This window comes from Pagrus pagrus (assembly GCF_965226575.1).
Source record: "Pagrus pagrus genome assembly, chromosome: 5".
Taxonomy (NCBI): Eukaryota; Metazoa; Chordata; class Actinopteri; order Spariformes; family Sparidae; genus Pagrus; species Pagrus pagrus.
The window spans coordinates 26,584,386-26,602,820 of record NC_140189.1 but is presented as its reverse complement, the minus strand read 5'-3'; the positions used below and the strand labels follow the sequence as shown (position 1 = coordinate 26,602,820).

General features: G+C 39.9%; 3 protein-coding genes across 3 annotated transcripts; all 3 read right to left on the bottom strand.

Moving 5' to 3' along the window:
• Positions 1 to 114: 114 nt before the first annotated feature.
• Positions 115 to 9,093, bottom strand: top6bl (TOP6B like initiator of meiotic double strand breaks). The gene is made up of 15 exons (XM_084352347.1): positions 8,977 to 9,093; positions 8,672 to 8,795; positions 7,599 to 7,652; positions 7,391 to 7,512; positions 6,005 to 6,085; positions 5,869 to 5,924; positions 5,475 to 5,546; positions 5,125 to 5,320; positions 4,882 to 5,074; positions 4,324 to 4,473; positions 1,577 to 1,735; positions 1,361 to 1,482; positions 782 to 892; positions 508 to 606; positions 115 to 392 (listed from the first exon to the last, which is right to left on the bottom strand). Exons 1-15 carry the CDS (start codon positions 8,995 to 8,997, stop codon positions 345 to 347), a joined length of 1,608 nt encoding a protein of 535 aa, XP_084208473.1. The 5' UTR covers positions 8,998 to 9,093; the 3' UTR covers positions 115 to 344.
• A 1,021-nt stretch (positions 9,094 to 10,114) lies between these two features.
• tstd1 (thiosulfate sulfurtransferase like domain containing 1) lies at positions 10,115 to 12,557 on the bottom strand. The gene is made up of 4 exons (XM_084352985.1): positions 12,448 to 12,557; positions 11,328 to 11,456; positions 10,511 to 10,673; positions 10,115 to 10,373 (listed from the first exon to the last, which is right to left on the bottom strand). Exons 1-4 carry the CDS (start codon positions 12,458 to 12,460, stop codon positions 10,319 to 10,321), a joined length of 360 nt encoding a protein of 119 aa, XP_084209111.1. The 5' UTR covers positions 12,461 to 12,557; the 3' UTR covers positions 10,115 to 10,318.
• A 1,629-nt stretch (positions 12,558 to 14,186) lies between these two features.
• Positions 14,187 to 14,930, bottom strand: LOC311256935 (LRRN4 C-terminal-like protein; the record flags this gene model as incomplete). The annotated part of the gene is made up of 1 exon (XM_084352346.1): positions 14,187 to 14,930. The coding sequence occupies one exon, from the start codon at positions 14,928 to 14,930 to the stop codon at positions 14,187 to 14,189; it is 744 nt and encodes a 247-aa protein (XP_084208472.1).
• Positions 14,931 to 18,435: the final 3,505 nt, after the last annotated feature.

Below are 18,435 nucleotides of genomic sequence, written 5' to 3'. Positions count from 1 at the left end.
TTTTGGAATCTTAAGTACATTTAATGTTACTTACTTTTACTCAAGTACAATTCGTATGGGTGACCTCATCCCATAATGGTACATAATAGAAAAGAAAAATCAACAAAGGAGATCTGAAATTCAGTTCAATGTATTTTTTGAAGGATTTTCTATTTCAGAACTGTGCAAACAAAAACAAAGAAATCTGTTGTAACACAGAAACAATGCATTCTTTAAATTAAAAGTTGAATAGCCATTCCATTTACAACATGTACTAGTACCAAACTTCTATAAAATGTGCATTCCTGTGTGCTTTCAGAGCCTTAAACCAGAACAAAACTCCTTCAGGACAAACACAGACACTCTCAGATTTCTGCTCTGGTGAGCTCATCACTCTCAGGATGTTCTTCCATCTGTGAAAGTAATGATGTGTTGTTAGGTTATGGGTTAAAAATCATATATCTAAAAGCACTGAGGTGCTCCTATAGTAACTAGTTGGTATCAGTGAACAACAAACATCCCACTCACTTGAGCGGAGTAGCACTTGCTCTTGGGAATGAATTTCCATGATGTCACCCTCCACAGAGATTCACGGAGGGAGGCTGACAGCTCATGAGTGTCACGCACCTGATAGACATTTTGTCACACCATCAACAAGTATACATGTACAGTATATTGATGTATGAATTTACAGAGTAGCACATCTTTGTCAGGGCATTTTTTTTTTTCAAATTTAGAAAGTTATGAAAGTCAATTCATTTTAAATAACTGCATATACATTTTTAAAATTCATTTTTCACACCTTCATGCGGTTCAGGCAGGCATTTCTGAAGTCCATGTTGCTGCTGCAGCTCACAATACTGATGGACGAACTGAGAATCACCTCAGCAGCTGAACGCAGCTTCTCTTGGTCCTTTAATGACACACACACACACACACACACACACACACACACACACACACTTACTTTCTTTTCTTGGATGTTTTGCTTGTGGTTGTGATTCACTGTGTAATCTACAAGAAAAATTAAGCAAGAGCCGTTTCTGATAAATCAGCCAACCCTAAACTTCCTCATGATATGACTGTATTACACTTATCTGAACTGCCTGATGTTGCCTCCTATTGTCTGTGCCAGACAGAGATTATTTAGTGTTGATCAATGTATTGATTCTTTTTCCATTTCAACACTTAATTGATTAGTCTACTGCAACCTGCAAGTATGACATCTTTGCTCAACACTAAACTGCTGGTGATCCATTTTTCTCTCAACTGATTAGACAAATTACTGAGGAACTTCACACTATTAAAGAAAAATTGTCAGAATTATGGAAACAAAAACAACTCTTATTAAGAGTATTTCCTCTCTGACAGTTAGACTTGCCTTTTTCCTGCGACTTTGGGCTTTCAGTGTGTCCTTCAGCTCAGTCTGCAGGGCTGTTGTGACTGCCTTCCTGTTGTTGTTCAGAATAGCCTCCAGGTGGCGCTCTATCAGCGCCTCTGTGGCTGTGGGAGGATGACAGATTCAGGGAAAACTAATGTGAGAAAGACCAGCTTAAACACAGTGTTTTGTGATTGTGTACATGCAGCTGTCTCTCACCCATAATGTCAGAGAGCTGGTAGGTGAACGGATCATCATGCTGCAGGAAGAGAAAAAGCAGGAGTCTCTGCTGCATTCGGGGAGGACTCGATTCTTGCTGTGAATCCTCACAGTTTTCCTGCTCTACTGTGTACACTGTGCCACCGCTGTGCACAAGATCTGCAGAGACAAAATGAAAAGACAAACATGATTATTAGTGCTGATATCCACTCTGAGGAGTAAACACGCTGCAAGTCTACACTGGCTGAAAGCGCACTGCATGGTCGTGGGTTATAAAACTCAACGAGTGCGTAATATTGTGGTCATGGTAGACACACCTTTGGGTTGGGCAAGTGATTGTTATAATGTTCTCTAACTCTTCTAGTTTTAAAACCAGAGTTTACTTAAGTTCAGTGAGTTAACAGATGTTTACAAAAGTCTTTTCTTGGACGTAAAAGCAGCATGAACGCCTAACAATGTGTCCACCAAACTTCTCTGCTGTAGTGTTTGTAACAGACGATCTGTTCACTGTCAGCAAAAAAGGAGTTGACTGTTTTATGGGGCCTTTTTTGTTAATGTTGTGAATGAATAAGCTGCTCATGAGTTATGTAGACTCGTGGTTTTGCTTGTGGTTGTGATTCACTGTGTAATCTACAAGAAAAATTAAGCAAGAGCAGTTTCTGATAAATCAGCCAACCCTACATTTCCTCATATGACTCTATTACACTTATCTGAACTGTCTGACATTGCATCCTATCCTATCCCTGTCTGTGACAGACAGAGATTAATTAGTGATGATTATGCGTAGTTCCAGAAAAAAAGTGTCACTTTACACAGAACCAGATCAGCTCAACTCAGCTCGCTCACAAGATTTACAGTAATCCTAGATTTAACCTTTTAACCTAACTTAATGCCTGAGAGAAAAACTCAAGTTCCCCCAGGACTTACTGAAAGATATATTTTGTATTTCTGCATTAAAATATTTGAAAAACAACTAGACCTTTATTACAAATGTTGTTTAGTTGTGTCCTTACATCATCCCAAATGTTACAACAATGTTCAAACCCGGATAAATCTGCAGTTTACTTAAGATAATGGTTCTAGATGCTGTATCGTAGGCAGCTGAACATGTTTCAGTTTCTTGAAGACGTTTCACCTCTCATCCAAGAGGCCTCTTCAGTTCTGATAATGGTGGGAAAACATCAGTTGATACATCAAAGAGTGAGGAAGGAAGGAAGTTGGTGAGCGTGAATAAAACTTGTCCTTGAACATCTCTACCTCAGTTGTGTAGATGGATTCTCATTCACAATGGCTGTTGTTTAACACTGAAAACAACAACTCCCATGATCCCATGCCAGTTACGTCTTTTGTTTTGTTTTGATGGAAAGACTCCTAGCAGCAGAGATTACATATTGTGCCTCTGAAGGCTTTTAAACATTCAAGAAGGCAGAATTAAATTCAGAAAGGCTGTTGTCTGGACACACAAGAAGACCAAACCACCGTCTTGTCAATTACTTTGACATGAGAAACCCACTCAGTAATTGTCATGAAATCCATTTCCAGACAATATTCAGAACAAAAAAAAAAATACTCCCAAGAATTATGTTTATGTGTTAGGCAGAATAATTCATTTTAGGGGACTGTAATGTCGCCAGTAGTCTCTTTTAAACATATCAGAGGAAAATGATATGAACTAATGTTGTTCAGAAACTGCCGTGCTTACATCTTTACAGAGACCTGTCTTCATGACAACATCCCGGACCAAGCTGTTGCACTCGACGGGCTGTCCTTGGCGCGGATTTTGGTGGAATGAGGAGAGCTGATCTCTGTGTTGACATCATGCTTGGTGCTCAAAAGCAGTCAAACTTACTGAACAGTGTTTACCAGATGTTACAAAAACTTTCAATGCGAAGATGCCGACCACATTATCATCACCATCTTGTTGCTTTTGTTTACATTCATCCAGGTGCAAATGTAAAGAAAATGCCCCACAGGGTGTACACATGTTTATGTATAACTTTATAGGTGTTCTTTGTTTCTGCAGCACAAAGGAGTTAGAAAATTCTCATTTTGTTTTGCAACCCTGTGTTGTATAATGTGAAATAAATTAAAGTCAGGCAAGACTAAGCTGTGATTACATGCTGGTCAGAGTAAAATATAACAAAATGTAAACAAGACAGCACGAAAACACATCGTAAACACTTTCCCCCGCCCCAAATTCCACAGCCCAACTCTCCGCAATGAGAACTGTTTTGCTATGTGAAAAACTAACCATTGGCTCGTAATGTAAACCACTTGTGCAGATCATTTAAATGCGAACATAATTCACAGGAGACAGTGAAAACGCTGCTTCAATCATTTCACTGCCAGAGCCCAGATTTTCATTGTTGGAGCCGTTTCTCCGCGAGTTCTGTTTTTTGTTACTGTGTTCTTTTGTTCTCTTCTGTTGTTCCGTTTGTTTTCATCCCTCTGAATAAAATAAAAATCTTTTTGTGTTCCATTAAAGTCTAACAAGCAGCTTCGGGCCAGGGCAGATTCGCTATCAAGTAAACACAGGTGGTTGAAATTAGTATTTTTCCATTCAGGCGTCATAGTCAGGAAGTAATCACGTGTTAACTAAGTGTTTTAGAAGGACACGTTTTAAGATAGGATTAACTGTCCAGGACTCCTGACCTACATCAGGTTTTCATTAATAGCCTGTCCAGGAAAAAACAGCCCTAACCGTTATCTCATAAGTATCTTGACCATCAGTGTGTGGTGTTGTCTACCTCTAGAGGATGAGCAGCGAAGGCCGTGCAGGCCCAGTTCCTGACAGTCCAGATGTGGAGGAAGGTTCTGGAAGAAGGTAGAGGGGCCTGTGACAGGAACATTACTGGGGCTGCATACCAACACATGGACACATGTGCAGTCAAGGAAGCCTAATCCAAATCAGATGCCCAAACCATCTCAACTGAGGCGACACTAAGGAGCAGCGGATCTATTCGGAGTCCCCCCCCCCAGATGTCTGAGCTCATCACAATCCTCACTATCTACTATCTACACTAAAGGCCGACCAGTAAAACAAGAGCTCTGTATGTGGGTTCAGATTAGCCAGATGTAAGGAAGTCAGAAAGTACGCTGGTGTTTGGATTTCTCTCTCTAGCTCTCTTTTTTAATTAGTCGCAGAACCTTTTCTGCTACTTTCCATTCTTTGCAAACGTGTTTCATTATGACCATATTTAAACGACATATCAGGTCTCTATGAGCCGGCTTTTACTAGTTTTGTTCCAGAATAACCAGACCCTGAGATACTTGAACTCGTTCACTTGGAGCAGTGACTCACTTACTAGTCTGTTGGGAGTACCCTGGCCTCAGTCTCAGGAGTAACTGACCCTCACCCCTGCTGCTCTCACACTCAGCTGCAAGACTGTCCCAGAGCGCACTGAAGTCACAGTCTGATGAAGCCAGCTGAACCACGTCCTCTGTAAAAAGCAGAGATTCAGTCCTGAGGCCCACACAACTCAGCTGTGATGACAGATTCTTTTTATGAAAATCACGAAGAGAAACATGATTAAATCAGCAAAGGATACTTTTATGTGAGTGAGTTGTGTCGCCAGATTGGGGTACTGAAGCACACAGGGGCTGAGGAGCGTGACAGGCTGGATGCTAAGCTCCCCGAACAGGCCCTGGTCCATGGCTTCAGGTGGGATACTGAGTAGCAACCTGCCTCCATGGACAGGGTGTCCTCCCAGACACCAGCATCCCTTCTTCACACACTCTGGTGGCCTTTAAACAAAAGGAGAGAGTAGCAACCCCCTGTACGCAACACCAGCACTTTCAACGTGTTTTTGTTGCATTAAGATGAAATTATCCTGTTGGGCTCTAAGAAAACATTGGTCCACACAAACAGCTACAATCTTAATATAAAAAACAGCATTACTCTGTGCTAGAGGTGACATCCAAGATCAGCGATGGTTGGTTTGCCAATGCAACTTTACTCTTGGTCTTCACTCTGCAAGAATATGAATACAAAATTAACACTTCATGAAAACAGACCCCAGGGGGGTTAACGAAAGAAGTGACCCATTGTGTTTGTGTTTTTGTTATTATGTTGTTACTCCTACAATAAAAAACAACATTAGCCAACAGTCTTTGTGAGTGAATCAGTGGTGAGTCATTGAATCAAGGAATAAGTGCGGAGGGCATGTCGAGAAACAGTTCTGAGTAAAACTGTTACCGGTCATCTGACATCTGTCATCTGATCTGATAGGAAGCTTGTTAGAAATAAGAGATAAGAAAGCTATAAGCTGTGCCTGTGTAGTTGGCGGTCATACCTAAAGTCTCGCTGGATGGTCTGCTGGTTTAATCTGAATCTGAGGTGGAGTTTTATCTGTGAAAAAGAAGGGCAGTCAAATTTTTCCTCACAAACTTGAATGCTATGGATACATGTCAGAGGGGAGCAGACCCTACCCCTGCGTTAGACACACTGAATGCGTGTAGGAACGCTTCTAAACGAGCGCACCACTCTGGACAGAAAAGTCTGGCATTCATCTGAAAATGCAAACAAGAAGAAAGAGATGATACGGCACTCACAGGCTCACTGTTACCATCTATCAATCACATTTTAATTCAGGAAAATCAACGCTGAATTAAAATAGTTTCTCAATGTGTTTTGGATTCAGTGTAGTTATAATTACTGACATCTGAATGATTTTGGTCTAGTTAGTAAGATCAGTAAAGTGATCCCACACAGACATCTTGCAACACTCTTCTGGCAGACAAAGAAGTTTCTGTAGTTCTTTAGTATAAGACAATGCTCAAGCGCTAATATCAGTAGCTAAACATAGCACAAAAGGTAAGAAAATTTGTGTTTGGTAGATTATTTCTTTGTTGTAACAATGCTTCTTGGCAATAAATTTTATACCGTTGGAAAGCCTGTTTATTTTTCTTTTAAATGGTTCCACATTTAAGGAAGGAACATGTATTTGTGGGATGAGCAGCAGAGCTGAGTATCTGGGTTGCACCCATGAAAAATGTGCCAAATCTTCTCTGCCAAACAGCTTATTCTGCTATTGACTCTTGTTTGGTGGATTGGAGGATTGAAGTCTGAAGAAACAAGAAATACTGGCAACTCCAAAACAGGAGCCTCAGAAGCGTGTGGAAGAACCATACACAGCCACAACAGCCTGGCACCTCCTCCACATGCTGGTCACCAGCCTGGTCACACACTGCTGTGGGATGGCATCCCATTCTTCAACCAGCATTTGTTGCAAGTCAGCCAACATGGTTGTATTGGTCACTCTGGCACAAACAGCACGCCCAAGCTGATCCCACAAGTGTTCAATACGGTTGAGGTCAGGACTTCTGGCAGCCATTCCATCCTCTCCACTCCCAAAGTCTGGAGGTAGTCTCTGAGAAACCCTGCTCAGGGTGTGACCAGGCTGGTGACCAGCGTGAGGAGGAGGTGCCAGGCTGTTGTGGCTGTGTATGGTTCGTCCACACGCTACTGAGGCTCCTGTTTGTTAAATTATTAAATTGTTAAATTGCCAATATGTCTTGTTTCTTCAGAGTTCAATCCTCCAATCCACCAAACAAGAGTCAATAGCAGAATAAGCTGTTTGGCAGAGAAGATTTGGCACATTTTTCATGGGTGCAACCCAGATACTCAGCTCTGCTGCTCATCCCACAAATGAATGCTCCTTCCTGAAAACAGGCTTTCCAACGGTATTAGATTTATTGCCAAGAAGCATTGTTACAACAAAGAAATAATCTACCAAACACAAATTTCCTAACTTTTTGTGCTATGTTTATTATTAGGCTGATTAATTACTAGTAAAGGATCACTATTGTTTGTACCTGAAATGACAGGAGTAATCTGGGGGAACCATGCAGATCAGTGAAGGCAAACAGCTCCTCAGGGTCAGGCTGAAGACACGGCCACACACAGGGATGCATGCTCTCCTTCAAATCTCTCAGGTCTAATGTAGCAGTAAGAGGTGATTTAGAAATACAGTGTATAAAAGCTGAAGGTGTATGTAGTTGGTAGGTGTGTGTGCATACATACCAGGTTGTAGAGCTTTCATTTTAATCCCTCTGCACCAAGAACCAGCAGCTGCAACTGCACCATAAATGGGATCACTGTTACGATATTTACTGGCATATATCAGTCAGCACAGTTCATCAAAATATAATTGAAATCGCAATAAGGCTAGGGGCAATATTCAAATCGTAAGAAGCTGCAACTGATAAAGGTAAAATGTGTGACAAAACAACATTATAATGAATTACTGTCATTTTGCAGAGATGACAGATGTAAGAACACATGTTTGTTTGATACAAACCCCAACAAATGTCACATCATCATGATTTAAATAGTTTTTTTTCCCTGTTAAAAATACACATTGTGACACAAAGATGATTATTCCCACTAATCATGAATCATGCTGCAGTAGTAAGAAAATCGCTATATGATTTTCTGACCATATCATGCCACATACTGTCATCATATACTGAAATCCTCTTGTAACACACCCCTTAAACTATGGGGAGAGGAGCCAATTTCAAATCAAGATTCCCTCTTGACCCTCTTCACGTCCAGGCTGAAAATACTCCAAATCAAGAAGTTCTCATGCATCAAGTGACCAGTTTGTCATGGGATTTCATTGTGGTGATGCGTTTCTCTCTCTTTTTTTTGGTCAGATTTCTCTGAAATTCAGCCTCTGATACACATGTGCATCACCATAGCTTGCTCATTTTTATCTGAAATTTCATTTAATGCATAAATGGATGATTAATACCAATGACACTATCTAAAATGTAGTTTAAAATGGGACTCTCTTTATGATGATTCAGACTTTAGACTGGCTCTAACGTCTAAATGTGCTTACAAATAAGGCAGCTAATTGTATCAATGTTTTGATGCCTTTACTGTACGAGTTATTATTTATCTATATTTTACTTACATGTAAAGTAGTGTTAATCAAATGTATGGCTTTTTCCTGTTGAAATACCTTCTGTTGTTCAATACATTTGGTTTCAACTTTGATAAAAACTGCTATCCGACAAACATTTTCCTTATAGGATGCCTAAAGGGTTTTATTGGACAAGTTGAATATCCTGTGGGACTTTGTGACTTACCAGTGCAGTTTAGACTTTGAACAGAAGCTCCTGTTTCAGTCCACAGAAACACCAAAAGTCCTCCTGCAGTCTTTGAACCATATCGTCGTCTTTGCCTTGTCAAAATCATCACGAACCGCAACACCTGAAGTGTAAATTCAAAACACCAACTCTTACTTCAGCAAGCTAAGCTACAGCTAGCTTACGTTATGTTATGCTAGCTCGCTTCAAACGTTCAAACCGCTCTTAGTTTTATAAACAATTAACTACGAGCAGAGCTCAGCTGCCAATTAAAACTTAATTTAATGATCATTTTAAAACTTTACCTGTTGTATTTCTGTTAGCATCTTCAGTGGATTAGCTGATCTGGGAGCTGCCTGGCCCACTGTACTCACACCAGATGTTTCCCGGTTAAAACTTAAATGAGAAACTTATACGTTTGCTTTCCCCCCCCAATGTCCCTTTAGGGGCTCTGTAGTACTCAGCCCAGATGTTTGCCTATGTTAGACCTGGTAATGGTATTACACCTGTGAAATAACATGAGGAATATCTCATAATAGATGTCTCTTAAATCAATAACAAATTTGTTGAAATTACCTTAATTAATTATTAATTAGGCACCTGAGAGCCAGGAATTTAGAAGTACTGTGGTGTTGAGGTGAATGTTTCTTATATCTAACAACAGTAAAGATATTAAAAAGTCCTGCACACTGTCAATCACTTTATTGTTCTTGTTTCATATTGTTATATTTAATATATTCATACTTCACTACTCAGAATTAGTTAGGGATATTGGTATTGATATAAAAGTCAAATGCATTAAAAGTAAACAAAAAAAAAATCCACAAAACACAAAATAAAAAATTCAGATATGTCACAAAATAAACAATCAAGTGAAACACTAAAATATCCCGGTATCACTACCTAATTTTGAGTATATTATATTTTTGGGTCATCCAAGATATTATAGTCTAAAAAACCAAGTGTACTTAATCTGTCCTTAGATTGCAAATAAGAGTGAAGAGTAGAAAATCCTCTTCATGTTTTCAAACTGTGTCAAATTAACAAAAGATAACTGAGTAAAGGATCTTAACTAAAGGCTTTTCCTTTTCAGGTATCTGCACTTTGCTTGGGGTTTTTTAATTTTCTACCAACTTTGTACTTTACTCCCTAAATTTTAACACAAGTATCTGTACTTTCTGTTCTTTCCATTTTCAAAACAGGCTTGTTACTGAGTACGTTTCAGAGCCTGCACTTTCTCACTTTTACTTAAGTACAGATGTTGAATCAGTCTTTTTTTCCTGTACTTCTACTTGAGTAAAGAATGTGTTTACTTTTGCAACCTCCGCTCTTTGTTTTAGATTTGTGCAACCAGTGCGTGTAAATCATTTAAGTATATAGTTTTCTTCTTCTTTACTGTTTTTGCATATCCAGATTATGATCCCCACAAATAATCGTAACATCTCAGTAGACAACATAATTTAATTCATTTGTATAAATTCATACATTTTCAATACATTGATCCAGTGTATGAAAACAAAGCAGTATCAAAAGATAACAAACAAAACAATTTTTTTTTAAAAAGCTCTATTTTGTCTGTCTGGCTTTCACAACTGTCATTAGTATAAATATGTATGCTACTACATAGATTTACATAGTCAACTCGAATCACTTTCCCTCCTTCTCAGACCACTCCTTGTATGCTCCGGCATAATTACGTGCACTGAAAAAAGAAGACAGAAGACAAATTTTAGGACGACAGCCAAAGCTCAGCAGGGAAGGCTATTCATGTAGAAGCCTTGGGCTGTCTGTTTAAAAGCAAGATGCTGTGTGTGCGAGTGTATAATGTAACTTATTTACTTCACGTATCCAAGTTTACAGGCTGTGTTTGTGGCTGTCCCTCCTCTCTTGCCCATCTGGCAGTGAAACACCAACTCTGGTGCATCCAACGGTGGCTTGGTTACTCCGTACTTGGCCTTGAATGCTTCTGGCTCCATTGCAAAAGCAGCCTCTACTGAATCAACTGAATGAAAGGGAGGAAGGCAGAAAAGGGTTGTAAGATTAGATAGATGATGGACATAAACATTAAAGGAGACATATTATGCTTATGGGGGTTTTCTCTTTCTTTCAGTGTTTTATACTTTAAAGATCTTTAAAAAGGTCAAAATCTCTCTCACAGAACACACTGCTCCTGAAACACCTCATCAGTAGTCCTGCCTTTATTTCTGTGACTTTGTGTCCACCATGTCACGCATTTGCATAATTTATATAGTTATTTGCTAAAGTTTAGCAAGTAAGAGTTAATTTAGCACAGCTGCTCTGTTATTGTTAGCGGTGCTGGCTCAGGCGTGTGTGAGCTGACCAATCAGAGCATAGGATGGGGGCCTTAAAGAGACAGGAGCTAAAATGGAGTGTTTCAGACAGAGTGGAGACAGCATGAGAAAACTGATGTGTTTATATATACTACTAAAACTACTACTATTCTAGTAGTAACCAAAAAATTATGAACCTGAAAATGAACATAGTATGTCCCCTTTGACATCATACACTGATGCTTACTCACCACTGAATACTTACAACAAGGAAGTGTTCAGTATGAGACAATGGTACATAATTATATATATTGTTTCATTGTTGTTCTCTCCTGACCCCTGTAAATGAATTTAAAGAAACTCACCTGGGATGTTAACAGCTCCTGGAATACGTCCTTTATCCACTTCGTCTTTCGTACGGACATCAACCAGAAGGAGATTCTGGCTTTTTCCCACAAGTGCTTTCAGTTCCTCATAGGAGATTTCCTTGGTGACTGGCAATGAGAGAGGGAACAACATTAACGGCTTTGCAAGGTCTGATACGGCTTTGTTGAATGGTCCCATAAAATTGCAAAAATATGACGCTTAGGCTTCAAGTCATAAAACAGCCGACACAAGATTTTATTACTTACCATCACGGACTGATAACCTTTGCAAACAACAGGAACTACTGTATCTGTTGTACGCTCCCGCACACTGAGGTACAAGAGTGGATACAAACCACCTGTTTATTTGTAATACATGACACGATACGGAAAAGGAAATTCTGACTCAGTTGTTAGTGCCACAGCAATCCTTAAATACAATACAGATTGTCAGGTTGAGGGGAAGGAGAAGCTCTGGTATCAGTTAAGTACCTGAGGTATAAGTGCCAGTATCAGGAGAACAAAACACACTTAATGTTCCTCCACCTTCAGGGTACATTCCTGAAATATTGCTCCCTCATGTTGGCACTCTTTTTATAATCAGGCTGTGTGTAAGTGTGTGTGTGTGTGTGTGTGTCTGAAATTTAGGAGTAAGTGCACCCACTCGCCTTTGATGCAACAGCTTACAGTGTGCAAACACTTATAAAACCGGTCTCTGGTTGTTGCTTGGGGGATCTAATGCCATTCCCGGAGGACACAATTAGCTTCCGGTTAGACCTTAACAAGACTTGTATTATCTGCTGAGTCATTCTACGTAGCAATGACTGACTTAAAACCAAAGTAATTCATTCCTCATTTAATATTTACTAAATTTTAGTTCAACAAGTCTGTGCGAGAGACAGCTAGCTTAAAGTACATCCAAAGACAACTGTTAATGCCACTTTAACTGCGACAGTTACAGGTTATCATAAGCTATTTACAAGTGTCAGCTAAATATTTAGCGAAAAAGTTTCTCAAACAACGTTAAGGATGTTTCAACGTATTCGTAAAATGCATCTAGGCGTTGGTTAGTCGTGTCTACATTAAGTGTGTCTCAGTAAATGAAGTTAGAAAGCCTCACCTGAGCTCGCCATCCTGGTTTTAATGAGGTCGTTATAAATGCTTCTGTCATACGTTAACAACAATACACCGTCTTCCTCAAATTACTTACTGACCAATCATTGGCTGAGACGCCGAGGAAAGGCGGGACTTGGCTTGAAAGACGTTGGTCGCTAGCCAATAAGATGGACTTCTCAATAACGGTACCTTTACAAGACTTTCAAAATAAAATATGTGAAGCGGTAGCTCATGAATGTATTATTTAAACAACGATGTTGTATCTAGATAAATGACAGTAGTGGAGGGATCACATGCTTAAAAAAATCAACTTCAAGTATAAAAGATACTAAAAGTATCAAGAGTAAAGGCACTTGCTATGCAGAATGACCCCTTCCATAGAGTTATATTATCATAAAAACATATTCAGTGTTGTGAAAAGTGATGAGTGACAGTAAAGGTGCTTAAATATTACTTTTGTAAAGGTGAAAGTCCCCCATAGAAATAGTGCTTGGGTAAAAGTCTTAAAGTAGGCTACCTGATATTAAATGTACCTAAGTGTCAAAACTTCAAGCGGTAAATCATCGTCAATTTTATTCTTTATACTAAGGGTCGATATTCAGTGTTTTTTTTTTAAATGATCAGAATCAATGTTCTTTTTTCTGATTGCCAGTGAAATAAATTTTAAAATGATCGTGAACTAGTAACTAAAGTTATCAAATAAATGTCGTGCAGGAGAAAGTACAATATTTGAGTGGAAGTATAAAGTAGCAGAAAATCGTAATACTCCAGTAAAGTACAAATACCTCAAAATGGTAGTCAAGTACAGTACTTGAGTAAATGTACTTGATCATTTGTTTTGTAAGTAAAATCTTATCTGCACAGTAAAAATTAACTAAAGCTCTCAAGTAAATGTAATTGAGTAATAAAGTACAATATGCCCCTCTGGAATGTAGTGGAGTAGAAGTATGAAATGAAATACTGAAATGAAATACTTAATACTTATGAAACAAGTGTAAAAGTTCTTAAACATAAGTTCTTCCTCCAAATGAGATGGCAAACAAAATAAATGCTGATGCCTCTGTACAGCACAAAAGGGATCAATTAATGGTTTGATAAGTGTTGGCATTATTTATCAGTCACCAGATCTCGACCCAAATCAACATCTTCAGGACATTTTGTACAGACTTTTGTTCAATCCCCCCAGTAACGTTTCAGAGATGAGATGCCAAGCCACCAGCACTCCTTGTGGCCTGTGGCACCTTCATTAATTCGTCACCCTGCTGATCTTAACAAAATGTCGGCCTGTGCAAAGCCTTTCAGATTAAAGCAACACTTCAACAACGCCATTTTTACAAAGTTTTTATTAAAATAAGTTTTAGTTTATCACAAAAGTTTCAGTCAGTATATCCTAAAAATATTATTATTTACAGTTAAATTCAACCATGATGGAAATAAAAAAAACACGATAGTAAACCAACAAGGGTTAATTCGCCAGCAAATAAACCTGTAGATCTAACCACCATCTAACAGAATTACCCATTTGTTAGTGTTATTCCTGGAACACTACCCCTCTTTCTCCCAATATGTTTGCATATTCCTTGAAACAGGATTGTAAACAACTTCTTTAATTCTATAATCGATCATACAACACCACAGAACTATTTAGCTTTTGTTTATGATTACACTGTCACACTACTCTCTGTGTCCTGAGGGCCTTTTCAGTGTGACAAGGATGGATTGTCCGTGTTGAACTAGTCTTGATCACAGTGTTCCCTCTGTGCTGTAAGAAGGGTTTCCTAGTCCATCGGCAGAGTCTCCCTTTGCCTTTTGACACAGCTTATACTTCCAGAGGATCACAGCTCCTATAATGAGAATTATTAGGAGGGAGACTCCTCCGCCTATGATCCCAGCCAGCAGTTTATGATCAGATGTTTGAGGGTTATACCGCGTACAAGAGAAGTCTGAGGGGCTGCTGGGTCCTGCTTTGTTCAGCGCCTCCACACACACCTTAGTCCCAGCTTCCAAAGATCTGACCCAACCCTTTCGTGAACTGGCCTGAAACTTCTCAGCCTCTTCTTCTTTTCCCTCAATCACCACCCTGTATCCGGACACCGGAGAAGATGGAGCGCACCACCGGATCTCCACCTTCCCTTTGTGCTCCCCTTCATAGACTGGCAGCAGCACATCGATGCGTGGCGCATGAGGAGCCGCATCTTCCCTGCTGATCCCAGGACAGAGACACCCAGTCTCCGCTGCAAGTATGGGGCATGGCTTCTGATCCTCCGAGCAGGGGTTGTAAGGGCAGGGCTGTGAACGTTGCTGAAGAGTAGTTCTTGCAGTGGCCTTCACTATAGGAGGATCCTCAATGTCACCCATGGTTATGACCTTGTGACGGCTGAAGGGAGGGGAAGCAGTGGTAGCGCGAGCGAAAAGGTGGGAGGTGAGGAGAGGCGAGGCAGTCAGAAATATGAGAAGCACAACCAGGTTCCTGCGATATGACGTCATCTCTATGGGTAGAAATGACAAATAATGACATGAATTTTACATAATTATTGGTCACTACTTCCATTAAAATCATAGTATTGTAAGTAATACGGGGGCGAAAAAGGAACTGAAATTATGACGTTGGAGTTATTTTAGTAGTCAAAACACAGAAATCAAAATAGAGAACTTGGTTTCATCATTCCACAGAAGGATCCACAGTGATACTAAGGATAAGAGACCCCCCCCTTTCACCACAATACAAAGGTTTGTTGAGAGACAAGAAACAAATGTCTTTGGCTCGCTGACTAGGATGCTATTTCGCCAAGGTTTACAGCTCGGAAATGACTCTGTGTGTAATTAAACATTTGCGATGTTCTGTTTTCCATCCTGTAAACATCTTTAGATAAATAAATGCTGAGTCCAGGGAGTTAAGAAACAAAATACAACTATTGGGGTGACCCCATCGCCACTTCCATTTTCTCCTGGCACCGAGCCAGATGAGTTCTGTGGGAACCCAAAACTGAATCAAAACACAGATGGATTTCTACTTTACACTCTGTGTTTAAGCTTAAAATAATCCTCACACTCAGAGGATGTTTTTCTCCTGCCTTTCAATGATGACTACATCTTTTAAAAATACACATCAAACTATTGCAGTATTTTGCATTGAGGTCAGCTTTAAAGTTAAGAAAAATGTTCGAAATGTTTTACTGAACCTGTTTGTTGGTGATGGATGTTCCAAGTCTTAATTCTCTCTCTCTGTCCGTTGTTCCCTCTCCGTCTGCTCTCACCGTGTGCTCACTAACGTCCTCTGTTCTCACCGTCTTAAGTTGACTCCCTCCTCCTCCTCAACACCCCCTCCTTCTCTCCCCTCGGTGCCTCTCCCTCCCCTTTTAGTCTTTCTTTGCCTGTTTTTTTTTTCCACGTCTTGCCTCCTTCTCTTTCTCAACAGGGCTTCCACCCAGCCATCGTTACTCTTTTATTTTTCTATTGTGTGGAATTCTTCTATGAATGTGTGTCGGGGAAGTAAGCGAGGGGGAGGCAGAGTCACCATGTGCCTGTGTGCTTGCTGCTTGGCATATTAATTTGCAGAGCAACAGCATGAGGCAGGCTTGTGCTTGTTGCAGTATGTGTTTTTGCAATCTGGAGGTGTAGATGCCTGTTTTTGATTACTTCTTTAAGACTTCCTGCGTACTCCGCAGGTGTTCTTCTGGAAACCACCAGGACACTTAGGGTCACATCAGTGTGTGTTTATGTGTGCCTTTAAGTGGGGGGTGAGGAATGCACGCATGTGTATTTATTATGGACCCCCTCCACCTCTTGTAGCCCCCATTGTGACAAGCTGGGGAGGGGAACGATCAAGGCTTTCTCCTCTCATCCTTTTATGGTGTAAAGCTGGCAACGCAGGCGTGTTCCTGCTTATGCCAAGTACCCACATTGCACAGATGAGAGGAAAAGTACCAGGACAGAGGCCTGCTTCTTTACCAGCATCAACTCTTAAAGGATCAACTCGACTAAACCGCTAAAAATCTAGATGACTGCTGCTTTTACTTAGAATAAATAGCTTCATCTTAATTTGAGCAGATATAGAGTCTGTTTATTGTTATGTGCATATGCAAGGACATTTTTTAGGACATCTATTTTTTTGCATACAATATAATCATAATCTATGCTGTTTCATGTATATTTCTCGTGCTTAAATTCTTTTAAATTTATTCATAAAAAATTTATTCCTTGATTATGCCTCATTCTTTCCCCTGCTTGCATATTTATTTTCTTACTATTTTACAGAGCTTCTTTTATTGCACTCCAATGACTACATACTTATCAAGCAGTAAAAAGCAAAACCAACAAACATAAAACTAACTGCTTTAAAGTAGGGGTTGTGAGAGTGTGCCCTTGCATGTACAAATCAACCTGGCATGTCCACATGAAGACAAACTGGTTTAATCATATGAAACAATAAATTATTGAGATAAGAATAAACACTGAATAAAGAATTAATTGTACAGCCACTTAGACTCTACGGCAGGAAGTCGAGAGCAGATTTATGGACTATTTTTATACAAAGTTCGATGTACTCATTTGGGAAAACATGTGGTGTTCGGTTTTGTGTGAATGCATTCAGACTAAGATTCAATGTGAGAAATCAGAAAAGGTTGCTTAACAGAAGCAGAAACTGAGGTGTAGCCTTGTGTAACATTTAACCACACCTGTAATCTGTTTCATGGCTCTATGGAGTGCACTGTTCACTCATTTTAAATGACCGACAATTTCGAGTTGTATTTCCGTATGTGACAAGAATGTTGTCATTATGCCCAAGACTGTAATGTTAGGGGTTTGCTCACAGGGAATGTGAGTCATAGAAGCAGAAGTGACAAGCTTTTGTTTTTCATTGTGAAGATTGTTTTTCATTAGGGAGGTTCTGGGGATAGAGGCTGTATTAACAATGCGGGGATTGCTCGTAAATTGTGCTGTCTTGGGGAAGTGGCATCAATGAAAACGTTGCCCATTTTCACATCTCGGTTCCTGTCGTCATAAGCGAAGAGGGCATGTTACTTCCAAATAATCTGCCAAGTAGATGACACACAAAATGGCCCCCTTTCACTAAAATATTCACCAAAAATACAAATTCCACACGAATCCAATGGGGACTGCTGTGTCTCGTTCAGCCAGTAGAGGACCACGTTTGGGAGAAATTTCGAGTCAATCGGTCAAACGACCTGGAAGCTATTGAAAAAATCGGCCGAGGTTTTCATGAAAAATGGCCACTTTTCACTAAAATATTCACCAAAAATACAAATTCCACCCGAATCCAATGTAGACTGCTGTGTCTCGTTCAGCCAGTAGAGGACCACGTTTGGGAGAAATTTCGAGTCAATCAGTCCAAAGACCTGGAAGCTATTGAAAAAATCCGCCGAGGTTTTCAAGAAAAATGGCCCCCTTGCACTAAAATATTCACCAAAAATACAAATTCCACCCGAATCCAATGGGGACTGCTGTGTCTCGTTCAGCCAGTATAGAGGCACGTTTGAAAGAAATTTCGAGTCAATCGGTCTAAAGACCTGGAAGCTATTGAAAAAATCGGCCGAGGTTTTCAAGAAAAATGGCCCCCTTGCACTAAAATATTCACCAAAAATACAAATTCCACTCGAATCCAATGGGGACTGCTGTGTCTCGTTCAGCCAGTATAGGACCACGTTTGGGAGAAATTTCGAGTCAATCAGTCCAAAGACCTGGAAGCTATTGAAAAAATCGGCCGAGGTTTTCAAGAAAAATGGCCCCCTTGCACTAAAATATTCACCAAAAATACAAATTCCACCCGAATCCAATGGGGACTGCTGTGTCTCGTTCAGCCAGTATAGGACCACGTTTGGGAGAAATTTCAAGTCAATCGGTCCAAAGACCTGGAAGCTATTGAAAAAATCGGCCGAGATGTTTCACTAGACCTGGAAGCTATTGAAAAAATCGGCCGAGGTTTTCAAGAAAAATGGCCCCCTTGCACTAAAATATTCACCAAAAACAC

Bases quoted from the DNA above. Each gene is read 5' to 3' on its own strand.
- top6bl (XM_084352347.1), bottom strand. From the start codon at position 8,997: ATGCTAACAGAAATACAACAG. The intron at 7,513-7,598 runs GTATGTATGCAC...CTGCTACATTAG, and splicing joins AATGAAAGCTCTACAACCTG to ACCTGAGAGATTTGAAGGAG. The intron at 5,075-5,124 runs GTATCCTTTGCT...TTTCATAAAAAG, and splicing joins CACAACTCACTCACATAAAA to AATCTGTCATCACAGCTGAG.
- tstd1 (XM_084352985.1), bottom strand. The intron at 10,674-11,327 runs GTGAGTTTCTTT...CCTTTCATTCAG, and splicing joins AGGAGCTGTTAACATCCCAG to TTGATTCAGTAGAGGCTGCT. The intron at 10,374-10,510 runs GTAAATAAGTTA...TTCTTTTTTCAG, and splicing joins TGTAAACTTGGATACGTGAA to TGCACGTAATTATGCCGGAG.